At 37.0% G+C, this 13,841-nt stretch overlaps 1 protein-coding gene across 1 annotated transcript in view; it reads right to left on the bottom strand.

Annotated features, from left to right (window-relative positions):
* Positions 1-13,308, bottom strand: part of RARB (retinoic acid receptor beta) — a 108,733-nt gene extending 95,425 nt beyond the window's left edge. Inside the window, exon 1 of the mRNA XM_044449429.1 lies at positions 12,693-13,308. Within this exon, the coding sequence (XP_044305364.1) occupies positions 12,693-12,849 (157 nt within the window). The 5' untranslated portion in view covers positions 12,850-13,308. The remainder of the gene's footprint in view (positions 1-12,692) is intronic.
* Positions 13,309-13,841: the final 533 nt, after the last annotated feature.

The raw sequence follows: 13,841 nt of genomic DNA, 5'->3' as shown, positions 1-13,841 counted from the left end.
CTGTTATTGTGTTTTTCTTTTAAGACAAAAGATGTTAATTTATGAGTTGTTTTTTCTAAATTAAAACCTCAGTATTCGGGTTTTATTGCAGTGTTGGCACTTTGCAATAAATAAGTGGGTTTTGGGTTGCAGTTTGGGCACTCGGTCTCTAAAAGGTTCGCCATCACTGTCCTATACTATGGTATAGGAATACTATATAGGAAACTTCCTATAGTATGTAACAATATAGTATGCAACAATATAGTATGCATTCTATTTGGATAATTTTTAAAGTTATATAACAGAATGGCTATATTATATTGTACATATAGTATAAGACCTGTACTAGTATGTGTTGCTGCTAAGCAAAAACAATTTTCAAATATAATGTAATACATTATATAAGTATAAATATAAGTAACTAAATAAATCTAATTTGGATTGTATTTTGATTTTAGCAGCTTTGATTTCACCTCTAATAAGAACATTCTGGATAAGTATTAAATACAAGAATGGAGACTCCATACAGCGGTTTAGAAAATGGGTGGACTTACGAAAGGACCACCTTCTCCCACAGTATAAAACATTTCATACCACAGCCATTGCCACCTCCATGACCTAGTGAGTTGAAGTTTTACAGGACTGGTTTACAGGATATACTCTTTTTGTTTCAGCAAGTGATGAGTTTATACAGCTCCTTATGCCAAGAAAGACCAATGATCCATCCAGCTTAGTTGGGGTCTTTCTCAACTCTATTTGGAGATACTATGGAGTTAATTCTGATGTGAAGCATGTGTACACTTATTGTGTTGGTTAGAGACATGCATGACAGGTTTAGTATTTACAAACCAGTTTGTCCAATCACTGCACTCTATTGTTTCCTCAGATAAGCAGGACCCTAGTGAACAATTAAAGCTTTCAATAAATAATCTGTAAGCACATTTACTTGATTTACTGTTATTTGATACAGCAGTTAGTTTCAATGGGGCAGTTAATATTGATCACTCAAAGTACTACAGACAAACACGAAACACTTCCAGAACTCCACGGATTATTACTTTTTATCTGCCACTCATCACATTTACTTGTAATTGTACTGAGATTGAAAATCAATAATAATTAGTATGTTTGAAGGAATGAATAATGCACATTATGTTTTGGGTTGGCTTATGTTTTGAGAAAAATGGCACATAACCAAGCAGACAAGCATAAATGTACTTACTAGTACTTAGACAATTTTAGGACAAATGACTTCCTGGATAAATATTTATTTATTACACTTTTATACTGCCCAATAGCCAAAGCTCTCCCAGTGGTTCACAATATTGTTATGTTACAGTACAGAGTAAAGTATTTTCTGAAAAATACCATCTATGCAACCAAATAAGAAAGAAAATTGCCATGTTATGATGTGTTTAATTTTTGAGCCATGTAGGGCTAAATCTGGAAGCAAAGATGAGAAGGGATGTGGGGGGGGGGGTGGAGAAGGAACAGGGAAAACGCATGTTGCCAAACCACATGGGCTTCCAAAATATTTTCTGAAAAGGAAGCAGATTTTGATCTGTCCAAATACAAGTTCTACTGCCATTTCTTGCTGTGTGCTTCTATTTTAAACAATAGATAAGCTCCTTATTAAATGAATTTTAGCTCAACACTTAACATAGAAAATAAGCTCTGTATGGTTTGATTGAAAAGTGAAAACATTCTGGAAGTGGAAACCTTGTTCCTAGGCAATCCTGTTTGGTCTATGTGCATATACTGGTTCCTAGCTCTCAGAACTGGCACTAGCACCAATAGTTAAAGATCTCCCTTTCAGCCCATGCCTTACACTGCAGTTTTGGCAAGTGAAAGCTGCTCTCTATTCTCACCACACACAGAGAGAAAGCTGGGTTTGTTTTTCTTTTTTTCTTGCCAGAGATAACAAGAAGTTCACTCAGTTGATGCTTTTTATTTTCCTCTTCAAAATGAGCAGAAATTCTGCCACTGACAATACAAGAAAAAGCCAACACAACTTTCTTCCAATTAAGAGACTTAACAAAACTGTTCTGTGAGATATGTTGGTACTTGTCTCTGGCTTTCAGTACATGTAAGCCAATATGAATTTAAGGAAATGCATAGAAACAATGGTATTTTAGTTGTTTTGCTACAGTGATAAATTTAGATAATTAAAATGCGGAGTGGTATGAAAAAGATTTCATTATTAAAATGTAACCAGAACTCTGAGTGAAAACAGCCATTTGGAAGCATTTTTCTTCATCAGTTATTAGTTATTTCCTGATACAAATATAAGGCAATTAAAATGTGCATAGTTTGTTTCTTGTCAATGAAGGCATTTTGAGGATCATAATGAAATAATCACTTTACTTTTAAGAAAAGTGATAAAAGATTTTTTTCTTTTCCTAACTTAGCTGTATGGCAGGAAATTAAAACATTAGGAACTAAATTTTACTTCCATCTATTTCCATTTTAAGTAATTATATCCCCAAGCTTTCCTGCAGACCAAACCCTAAAAATCATTTGAAGTTGAAATGGCCCAAAGAAAGGCAGCCTTCTATAGTTCTGTAGCTATGCTTTTATGGAAGCCTTAATATTTCAAGAAGATTGAAATACAGTTAGGAGGAAAGAGAGGAAAAAATTAGGGAACTATTTAAAATATTCAGGTTTATTTGCTCAACTACTCACATAAATGGTGATTCTGACACCATCTTTGCCACCTCAGCATCCCTGCTCAGAACCATGCTTAAAAATCTACATTCACTTCTCATTAAGGTCCACTGACCTTATTTTGCTGTCCTTTAGATCCTTAACTCATAGGTCAGCCACTACAAACCATTCCTGAACCAGTCTGGATATATTTAATATAGATTATGGTAGGCCTTCCCAAAAGCAGCTGGCTGGTCACAGTATAAAGAGGATGCTGGACTGGATTTACCTTCACTCTAATTCAGTATGGCTCTTACAGTCTTATGATAGGAACAGCTGTCTCTATTGAATGCTGCCCAGTGCAGAAGGGTGAGATTTCTGGTTAGTCCATTTTGAGTAAGAATTCACAAATCTTGCATTTTTAGGACAAAGGAATGCGAGATGGGAGAAACTAAATCAACCGATTAACCCATCCCTGATGGGCTATTGTAGATTGGCAAGCTAAGGCACGTAATAGGGATGGACTTTATTTCAGTGATACAGGGCACACATTTTGCATACAGGAAGACCCAAATTCAATTAGTAGAATTAAATAGTACTAGCAATGTGCCTGTGCAAAATCCCAAAGAACCACTGCTTGTCAGTGGCCATGTTTCCAGAGAATCCTGTCTTACTGTAAACAAGAGGTGTGATGGTTCAAATTTCCAATTTATTTTCATTTATATGCCACCCACTATCATACTCTCAAGGTGGCTTTACCCCTTTTACCCCAACCCTATTTCATGGATAGAAAAATGATCTCTGAGACATCAAAGGGAGTGGTGTAGAGTCAAGGTATCCTGAGGATGCTCTAGTCTTTTTCCCTCCCACTACAAAGCACAGCTGGAAATGGTCATCCAGTGAAAATGCAAGGCAGAGGAGTAGAGAGATGAAGATCAGCTCTATTCCTTTTCCCACTCTGTACAGTATGCCTCTAAACCTAAAGGCATCCTCAAAGAAGTGCTTCTGAAATGGCACACAACAACAAGGACATCCTTCGAGGTTTGCTCAGGAACAGAGAAATTTAACTAACTAGCAGTTAGAAAAAGAAAGCTGAATTTGAATCAATTTGACCAGATCCAACAAGCCAATTTTCCCATTTTTCTTTTCTTCTTAAAAATTTTCCTAATATGAAGTTCACCAATAAAGGATTCATTTAGGCACTAATAATGGCTGTGAACTTTGCCTTGACCATCTTTCTCATTTTATTCTAAATATAACACCGCTAACCCGATATTTCTGCTTGAGAAATCAGTCCTGTTCAGTGTGCCTTTTGAATACTTGTTCTAAACTAGCCCATTGTTTAGGTCAGGGGAGCAACTGGTGGCCTTCCAAATTTTGTTGCATTCACATTCTCAACAGCCCCAGCCAGCATGGGCAGTGATCTAGGTTGACAGGTTTGCAGTCCAACAAAGGTAGGCTAACTTCTTTTTTGTCCTTATCTGGGAGGAGCAATTTGTATTTGAGGTCAAGGCACATAAAAGAAATGGGAAATACATTGTGGGCTCCTCACCTACTCCTCTTTTTCTAGTACTTTCCAGAGAAACATGGCGCCATATGATACTGGTCCTTTGAAAGGCTAATGTGTAAATAGGGATGAAGAAGGCCACGCTACTGGTCCCACTTCCATGTCACACACTCTCAACTGAATCTGCCCGTGTTGCGAAAATATTTGCTCACCTGTTTGCTGGCTAAGAGGACTTGATCTCTAAGTTACATATTTGGTACAGCACCTGTGCTTCACACATGCAGAAAAGCTCTGAGAGAGCTGGCCATATCTATGTGAATTTATTACTGTGATTTCTTCAAAAGTCAGCTTCTGCACCCCATTATTCAGATGACTAACAAATAAATAATGTGATGGTTTCTTCTGCTTGCCTTTCATGGAATGAAATAGCTTAATGGTCTTCTCATTATTGCGCTACTTGTTTGGAATGGGTTACTGCTATTGTGTCTAAGGGCTCAGTTCTATTTCAAGATGAGGACAACTGCAATTTTGGCCTCAGATTCAGTTCTCATTTGCTGGAGGAGGGAACCCCTCTCTAAACTAATGTTAGAGTTCTCATTGATTCCCTAATCTTCCCATTTATTTTTCAAAATTTTGCATGTTCATGTGCAAAATTAGAATTCGTAAGAGTATTAAGGGAAAACTCAGCAACAATTCATGGAACAGTGTATTTAATTTATGTTGCACATGGGGCCACAAAAGTCCATTTGAAACAGTATCATACTGAGTAGAGAGGCCCTGTGCATTCTAGGTAGTATTTCCTCCATGAAACAAAACACACACACATCCCTCTATGTGTTTTGTTAACAGATAAATATATACAAATAATTCTGCGGAGGAACTTTGTGGAATTTTGCACATTTTTTTTGCAGAGAAATGCAATGCATGCAAGAATGCTTTTTAAAGGTCAAGTACACACTGTCCTGCATTCTGGATTAGATGCTCCAATAAAACCACTGTTCTTTGTTTTGAAACCTGATTGCAATCCATTCACAAACATGCACTGCAAGAATGGGGAAAGCTCGCCCATTTAGCAGCCTGACTGTGGACATGTCAAAGCATGGTGAAAATGGATTGTGTGTAACAAATTTTGTACTGAGCATGCATAGGAAATTAACAAATCAAAGCCAAAAGATAAGGATTTTCTCACCAGGTTATTCAAGTCAATCCAACGGCTTAAAATTTAATCTTTACCTTAAAACCACAGCTGTATTTTGAAAACTATTCAGCACAAGGTAACATTAATACTGCTCGCTAACATAGTTTCTCTGCTGCATCCATTGTTTGTAATGGTCATAGTTCATCTGCTATACTATGAAAATGCTTAAAGAGGAATTCAATTCGGAGAACATGAAAGCAGAAGGTTCAGGTTCAATCTCTGGTATCTCCACTCAAGTAGCAGGTGATGGGAAAGATCTCCGACACTGAATATCTCCTGTCATCCAGGAAGAAGGAGGCAAAGACACTGACCTGCTATCATACAGCTTCTTATGCTTCCACACCATAAAAAAGTGTATAAATGATTAAGAGGTTACAGGAGACAACAGCAATGTCAAGTATCTCTATAGCAGCCTGTGCCTCCAGGTGTTTCAGACTTCAATTGCTCCAGCTGGTAACATCAATGATCCAGAAAACTTGGAATTATAGTCCAAAATATCTGGATACACCAGGGAAACCTGCTGTAGTGTACAACCACACATGCCTTCAATTACCAGTGGAGTTCTGAAGTAATATATACAATTTTTTTCTTTTTCTATTATACTTCCGTAATTTCTGAGGAAAGGACCTCTAGGCTCTAATCCTGTACCAACTTACTCAGGCTCAAGAATCCCTGGTAGATGGAACCTAAATGTCCAGAAAGGTTAATTAAGTTTGATAAAATGATGAACACAGCAAGACTCCAAACTTCTACCACAGAAAGCATTTAATACCACTGCAGTGCGAGGCAAAATAATTAAATATGAGCTGAATTTACAACTCAAGTTCAAAATCAAAGGGAGTGTTGTGAGCCTTGAATGGCCATTCTCGGCAATACCTACTGGAGAGTGCACACAAGGCAACTTGGTTCTACGTAAGTAAACACTCACAGGACCAAGCCACGAAGTACCTGTCTTCCAGTCAAAGGCAATTATTATCTAAAGACTATTATACTGTATGAGATTAAAGGAAAGGGGTACATTCATGGTTGTAATAGTGTTACTGTTTAAAATAATTCGTGTTCATGAATAAACATTATGGTCAAGATATTGAGTGGTCATTCAGCTGCTAATTACAAACTGGATATGTGGAAGTATAGCAGTATAATTATTTTTGAACTGTACCCTGCCTTCCTAACATAAATGGTACTGAAGACAGCTTGATTAGAGGCCACTGATTTTACTGTACAGTCTTTTCTTGTTAACAATAGATAGGAAGCAAGAAAAATCTAAAGAAAAATCAGGAAGGCGAAACACTTCACAATGATACAGACGGACTTGTTGATAAACCTTTTCCTCTCGTGTAAGCTGTATTCAAACACCAAAACTCAAACCAGAAAAATAAAACAAAGCAAACGGAAGTATCCGCATAAATATGAATAGCATCTGTTGATCTTTTATTTCCATGTCTACTTTGAAAATAGTTTTCTTTAAATCTTTGAAGCTATTTTGCATGTGACAAGATTGCCTTTGGAAAGCATTAGGAAAATATGACTGTAAAAACACAATAACTGGTAGGGAAGCATTATGTAAAACCTTAGTTTTATTTCAAGTGATTAATTTTTACTTAAACCCTTTAGGGTTTTTTTTTTGATTGCTGGCTTGACTAGATAATTGAAAATATTTTTCTAATAGAATTTCTCACTTGGAAAAATAAATAAAACCTTGGATTAGCAGATGTAGGACAAGATTATCACAAATATATCCTGTGCCAAATAATCCTATCAAGTGCCAGTTTTGTCAGAGTTTTGCCTTATGCCACTCAAAAATCCGTATCCCATTTCTGAATATGCTTGTTGCAGTTCCCACTCTTACCTTCCTTTCAATTCTGCAATTCAGCATGCTTTGGCTAAAGATGTGTGGCCTGAGAATAAATTTTAAGAAGACAGCTGCTTCTTACAGGGCTTCAGGTTTGTGTAGCAGCTCCACATGGAACACTATCTTCAGGCCTATGGTAAGCAAAGGAAATTTGGCTTTGCATCCTAGGCATGTTATGTGCAGACTCATTTAGGTCTCCAAGGTACTAAGTCAGCGATCTCCAGCCCTTAAATGTACAGGATGCAACTCCTAATTTAGCCGGGAATGATGGGAGTTATAGTCCAACACACCTGGAAGATGCTAGCTTAACTGTATGCCTGTTTGCTTGAAAATGCTGGCATACCTCAGGTTCTGTGAGGACCATAAAGAAGCACATCTCCAGAGAACAAAAGGACTTCAAAAGCAGCTTCATTTGGCCAAAATGGAAACAGAACCTTAAGCTGGGTTCTCAAAATAAAGATGCATTCATTTGGGCCCTTGAAATATTTCATTTCCTGAAACTTATACTTGCTTGCCATTTCCAGTCCATGCACCTGTTTTCAGGCTGCCATTCTGCTAAAACGAAGTAAATGAACTGTCCAGTGCCAGGTGACCAGGTACCAGACAATTACTAGAGGCTTTCAGAGAACACAAGATACTCCTTGTAAATACTCTGCATAATTTGTGCTGTCCTGATAGTAGGCATTTATATAGATAGGAAAAAGGTGTTGACTGACTTCCTGTGATAACAGGGTGCTATAGAAGAAAAAATACAACTCAGAGTGTAGGATGTACTCCTGAACCACTAAGTACAGTGTCTGTGCATCCCTATGAGTTTCATAAATGGCTGATCTTTCTCAGAAAGCTGGACTGCACAAATGTATACCCAATAAGAAGGGAGGTGGTGCTTTATTCTTTACAATTGAACTGTACCTTTCTCTGGCACTTGCATTTTCAAGGCAAACCCATACAACATTTCTAGCTTCCTGCACCCCTTACTTTAAGCTTATCCTTTCAAATAATGTCTATCAGGGTTGAAAATCCTCTTTGAAAAATGTGTATTTGTATGCATACTTTCAGTCCTTCCTATTTTGAAGTGAACCACGCAGGGTCAGAGAAAGACCTTTGTATAAAGCAGTGTTATTTCTTGGGCCAATACAATTCTTACCAATATCATCCTGTGAGCAAAGTTGCCACCGAACTTTTACACTAAGCCAGGGGTGCAAAAGAGGCGCTCCTCCATCCATTTTTGAACTCCATCTGCACCTAAAGATGGCAAGGTTGGGGATAACTGGTGTTTTATTCTACCAACCTCTGGGGATCCACCGGTTGTACTGGATGGCATCTTTTTCCAAAACAAAACACAATTCTAAGTGACAGGAGGTATCAAACATTTTGCATGGGATTAAACACACTGATGTTACAGTGGATTCAATTTCCCAGCTGTGTTAGATAGCAACATAGGAAACTTAAGAGAGACAATAGTTACATTTTTAGGCTGGGACAGTTCATTATTAGGGAAAGCTGATAGCCTTTCAACAGAAAGCGTTGCAGGCTGAGAATGTGCTCTGGAGACAACGGTGCATGAACAGCTTGGGAAACAGACTTTGTTTTGCTTGGATTATGTAAGGATGATTTATCTCAGAGTCTCAAATGGACTCTCCTTTCCTGCACCTTTTTAACTTGCCTGTAATGTTACCTGCCAGAAACTGCTATGCTAAAATTCAGAAGTCCCTTGTATATTTTTTCCTATGTAACAGGAGTGTTCTCTGCCACAGTTTACAAATAAATTATGAATTTATATGGCCATATCAAATTTGAAGTCCAGAAATATGAACTTTAGGCTTCAACTAAAGCTTATTTTGAATAGAAAAAGGAATCTGGAATAGAGGAATGCAAAACAAACAAGTTATATTGTGACACAGGAAAATCCAATATACTCTGATCTTGTTGCTTTCCAAAAGTGTATTAAATTAGTTTGGATCGAGATTAAACAACAGGTGATCTGGTATTCTTAAAACACATTTCTTATTATTTACTACATGGGGATTTTTAAAGAAACTTAAAGTAAAGGTGCATATAAATAAACTCTTCTGTAGCTGAAATGCAGAGCTTGCCAGCAACACCTGCTGCAATTCAATACATAGGAATGTAGATTTCAAGTCATTCTTTTCATTGTGTTTGTTTTTATATTCTGAGTGGAGATATGAAAGATAAAGTACTGAGTTGTATATTAAGACAGATGTTGTGGAGGGGGCGTTCCAATCCACATTGCAAGAAAAGGTATACGGGTTTTAAACATAACAAGCAACTGGTAGTTCAGCAGTTAGTTTTACGATTATAGATTTTGCTCATAACAGGTTTTATATAGGCATGCCACCTATTATTGCCACATAACATAAAATCTCACTTGAAAGCTCTGAATAAATGAGGCACTATTATGTTCCATTATTCTGGTTGGAAGAGAGATTTTAGGCTGCAATTCCATATATACTGACCTGAAAGTAAGTTCCAGTTAACTTACTTCAAAGAACATATATATGATTGTCCAGTTAAACATATACTTCACTATCTTACTGAAAGACAACAGTATTTAAAAAGCATAAGATTGACTGGTTCATGCCCTTTATTTTCTGTGAAAATATAGTATACTATTTACACCTTAAAATATGCAGTATCTGTTGAAAAATTCTTATAATTAGCATAACTACACTTTTCTCTACAACAGCAGCATAAGTCAGAAAGAACTTGACCATTAGTCATTTATGGTCTGCTAATCTCTGATCAGACTGCAATAAATTCATGCTTCTAGCCTAATAATGAACTACCTGAACTTTTTACCAAAGTTGGATTTAACCCCTTCATGTTTTGATGTCACTATTTTAGTATCTGTGAAACAGGAATTTATATTTTCCTTTAAGATAAAATAGGCATTTTGCATCTTAACTTTATTACCTACTTTAAATATGTTTATTCATTTGATTTTGCTGCACTGATCCCAATTTCTTAGGAGATAAGAGAAGAGCTTATTGGTAATACTTTAAACTCCAATCAATCACAACTCTTATCTGTTTAAGGCCACTGTTTCCTTTGGATTGAGACCATCCTCTAAGCACGGTTTGAAGCCATGAATATATGAGCTATGAAAAAAAATTCTGGACAATTTTCTTTTCAAAACTTTAAATGCTTAAGAATGAAAGGGAGAAAGATATGGATATATATCACTTTAGATATAACATTTTAGTGATGGAGGCATTCTACATTGTGAGAAAAGCACTGATACTATTTATGGGGAATTCCTGTGCATGTTTTGGAATAAATGTAATCAAGACATCTATTCTCTTATCATTTTCCTACAATATTCATTTTTTCTTCATCATAAGGTAAGCATACATTACTACAAAGGTATAAAACTGCTATTTCAGATAGGACGCTTCTATAGCCAAGCTAAAATCAGGTCAACTGATGCTTTTCATAGCTTTCTTCTCAATGTTTTAATCAGAAATATATTGGATTTTGTACACATACAGAATATGGAAACACTTGTCCGTGGAGTTTCGAATTATAATCTCTTCACTGGGAAATGCACATGGAGCAGATTTAAAGAAAGAAAAGTCCTTTAAAACTCTGCTTGAAGTTACAACATGCAAGTACTTTTTTAAATTACAGATATTATTGAAGTTTGCAGTTTATTTAGCTAAATTAAAATCTATTTCAGACTGTTTTTAAATTTTAGCAACAGCACAATTTAGCTGCAGTCATTACAAAATTGTGAAAGTGAACTTCTGAAAACATTTTGCTGTATCTTCATTCATTCTAGTTAATATTTGCTTTGATTAGCTTCTCTTCCACTATAATCAACCTCATTTCTTATCACCAGCCTGAGGCAAATGACATATTTAACACTTGCTGCACATTGATAAGGTTGACCCTATGTTTAACATGCTCAGGAGCAAAGTCAACATATTTTTCAAAAAATTGGTTCCAGTTAATCACAATAGACTATGAATGACTTAGAATGTTCTGCATTCATTTATATTATCAGCAGCAAAATGAAAAACTATTTTTTAGAATTATGATATTGCCAAAAGGAGGGGTGGAGGGCAAAAACAAGAAAACTGTTTGTCCAGGCAACAATTTGAGCTTTAAAATAATTCTGTTTTACTATTGCTAAGTATACTGGTAAGGAATACTTGCTGAAAACAGAACACAAGTTTCAAAGACATGCTGGCAGACTTCAGTAAACTTGTTTCTCAAGTTGCTTACACTATACTAATACAGTCTTTGAATCCTTTAAAGTATGGAAGTACTGGACTGTTTTAATCATCTGATTTTTATTTTTAACTTTACTTTTTTTTTAAAGCAGCAAAATGTTAAATGCATGGATTCAGAGACAAGCCCTGTAAGCTTGTCCTATTTTTAATAAGGACATAAATGTGAAATATACATTTTTGCCTGCAGCATTAACTACCATCACACAACTGAAGAAAATGCACATCTCGGTTTCTTCTTCTGTGCATTAAGCATTCTGAAGAACGGACACTATGTATTTTAGAGCAACTCAGATGCCTAGGAATCACAATGATATCAAGCATACTTCTAGAGTTAATGCTCCATTGAAGTGTCAAAGAGTATGTTAAAACAATTTGATAGATAGCCATCATTTATCTAAATCAGTGTCAGAGCAATGAAGCATCCTTCAAGTTTTTTTCTTAATGCAGAGAATGTGGTGGTAGAACTTTGCTACTTCATGCTGTTTCTCAAGACTTGAGAAACTGTTAAGGCATGTCACTGTCATCTATATTCTAAAATATCTTGTAACAAAACAGCATTTTTAAAAAATCTGCTCCCTTCCCTGCAAATCTTGAGCTCTTAACAGGTCCAGAGAGTGAGGAGATAATTGATGGCAAAACACAAGGGGTGTTCACAGTTAGTTTTCTAGCAAAAACAGGCACTTCTTAGAGCAACAAAGTAAAAAAAGATAGGTGGCAGCAAGGTCAGAGCAAAGAAATATTGCTGCTCCCCCCCCCCACTTTTTTTTTCTTCCAGAGAAAGAGAAACAGTTATGCTAGGCTACAATTTTAAATGGTGACTACCCTAAAAAGTCTAAAGACACTGCACAGCACTCTACCAGTTTAAATAGTGGTTCGATTCTAAAATACACATGCACAAAAATATTAAAAATGGGAAAGGGGCATTAAAAAACCAACGGACACATACAGAAAGGAAAATTTGCCCTTCCCACTATACTGAATGAACATAATAATAGCAGCCTATGTAACTGTACGGCTATTTACAGAAGGCATGAGACCAATACTGCAAGTGGAAAAGTGCAACACAGCCATGATTGTGCTCTTTTTAAAATGTTGCAATAAATCTGTATTCTGAAAATATACCTTTTTTTATCTGCATTCTTATATATTGACTGATTTTGGCAGCAGTTTTTTTATTTCGTTTCTCCTCCTTTTTGCATGCAAACAAATAGAAACGGGGAGGGGAGGGGGTTGAAAGAAAATAGTAGAGGGACCTACATTGCGCAGTGTGCCGGTGTTGCCACTCTGTTTGTGCCAATCCACTGAAGCATGCTTTCAGAGCCTTCTCCTGGAGCATGCAGGAAGACGGACTTGCAGTGTAGAAATCCAGCATTTGACCAGGGCTTACTGCTAGAACATCCATACAGTCAAACATGATTCCCCCTCTACAGTATGCCTGCAAAAGTGCCTTCCTCTAGGTGTGGTGGAAAATGGCATATAAAAGTACATCCAACTCCATCAAACTCTGCCCCTTTTTTGGCACGGAGGCTGTTGGTCTTTTTCCCAGACCAGAATCATGAATTATGACAGACAACACAGCTAAAAGCCTGTAATTGATCCAAATGATCATTTACCATTTTCCAGGCTGTTCAGCCAATCCAGCAGGGCAGGGGGGGAAACAAACAGCATTCCTAGTTCCAGTTGTCCTTCGTCTGTTCCCAAATCTGTAAAGGAGCCTTCTTGCCTCTTAGGCTCGCCTTGTTTCAATTATATTTTTTGTATCCTGTCTGGCGTCGAAGTTTTGCTGATAAAACAGGCTTTGCTAGGAGCTCTGGATCCCCCCTTTGCCAGTGAATAGATCCTTCTGCCTTCGAACAGCTCACTTCCTACTACTTGTGTCACACAGAATGAGAGATTGAATTGCTTAATATATGCGAGTGAACTTTCTATGAACCCTTCCCAGGCTGCTAACCTTCAAATGACCCAACCAGTCTGACATCACCAACTCCCAGGATTCTCACACAGCTTAAAAACTCCCAGCAGCCTTGCAAAATAATACAGGCAGGCACAGAGGCAGGGAAGCATTAGCTGCCGTACATATAATAGGGTGCCTTTGGATGGGAAAACAAATACTTAAAGAGGAATCTAAAAGCATATAAAATAGAAATAAGGGTTGCCTCAGGATTCTAAGCAACACGCTTTTCTTCGGCTCCTTCAATGTACACTGCTTAAAGTTTCTATGTTCGTTTTCTTCCCTCACACTCCTAATCCTTTCCTACAGAGATTCTTTGCCTCTTCTAGGGAAAAAAATATCAAACACCCTCAATTCCCTGTACAGGCGTCTGCCAGCTTCCCCACTATGCTGTCGAGAAGAGACAAAAAATGCGACATGCTTGCATTCTCCCTATTGCAAACATTAATTTTCTT

Source organism: Varanus komodoensis, unplaced genomic scaffold, assembly GCF_004798865.1.
Source record: "Varanus komodoensis strain SLA01 unplaced genomic scaffold, ASM479886v1 scaffold58, whole genome shotgun sequence".
In the NCBI taxonomy this organism is placed as follows: domain Eukaryota; kingdom Metazoa; phylum Chordata; class Lepidosauria; order Squamata; family Varanidae; genus Varanus; species Varanus komodoensis.
The sequence above is the reverse complement of the archived record's forward strand: the minus strand, read 5'-3'. Positions and strand labels throughout refer to the sequence as shown.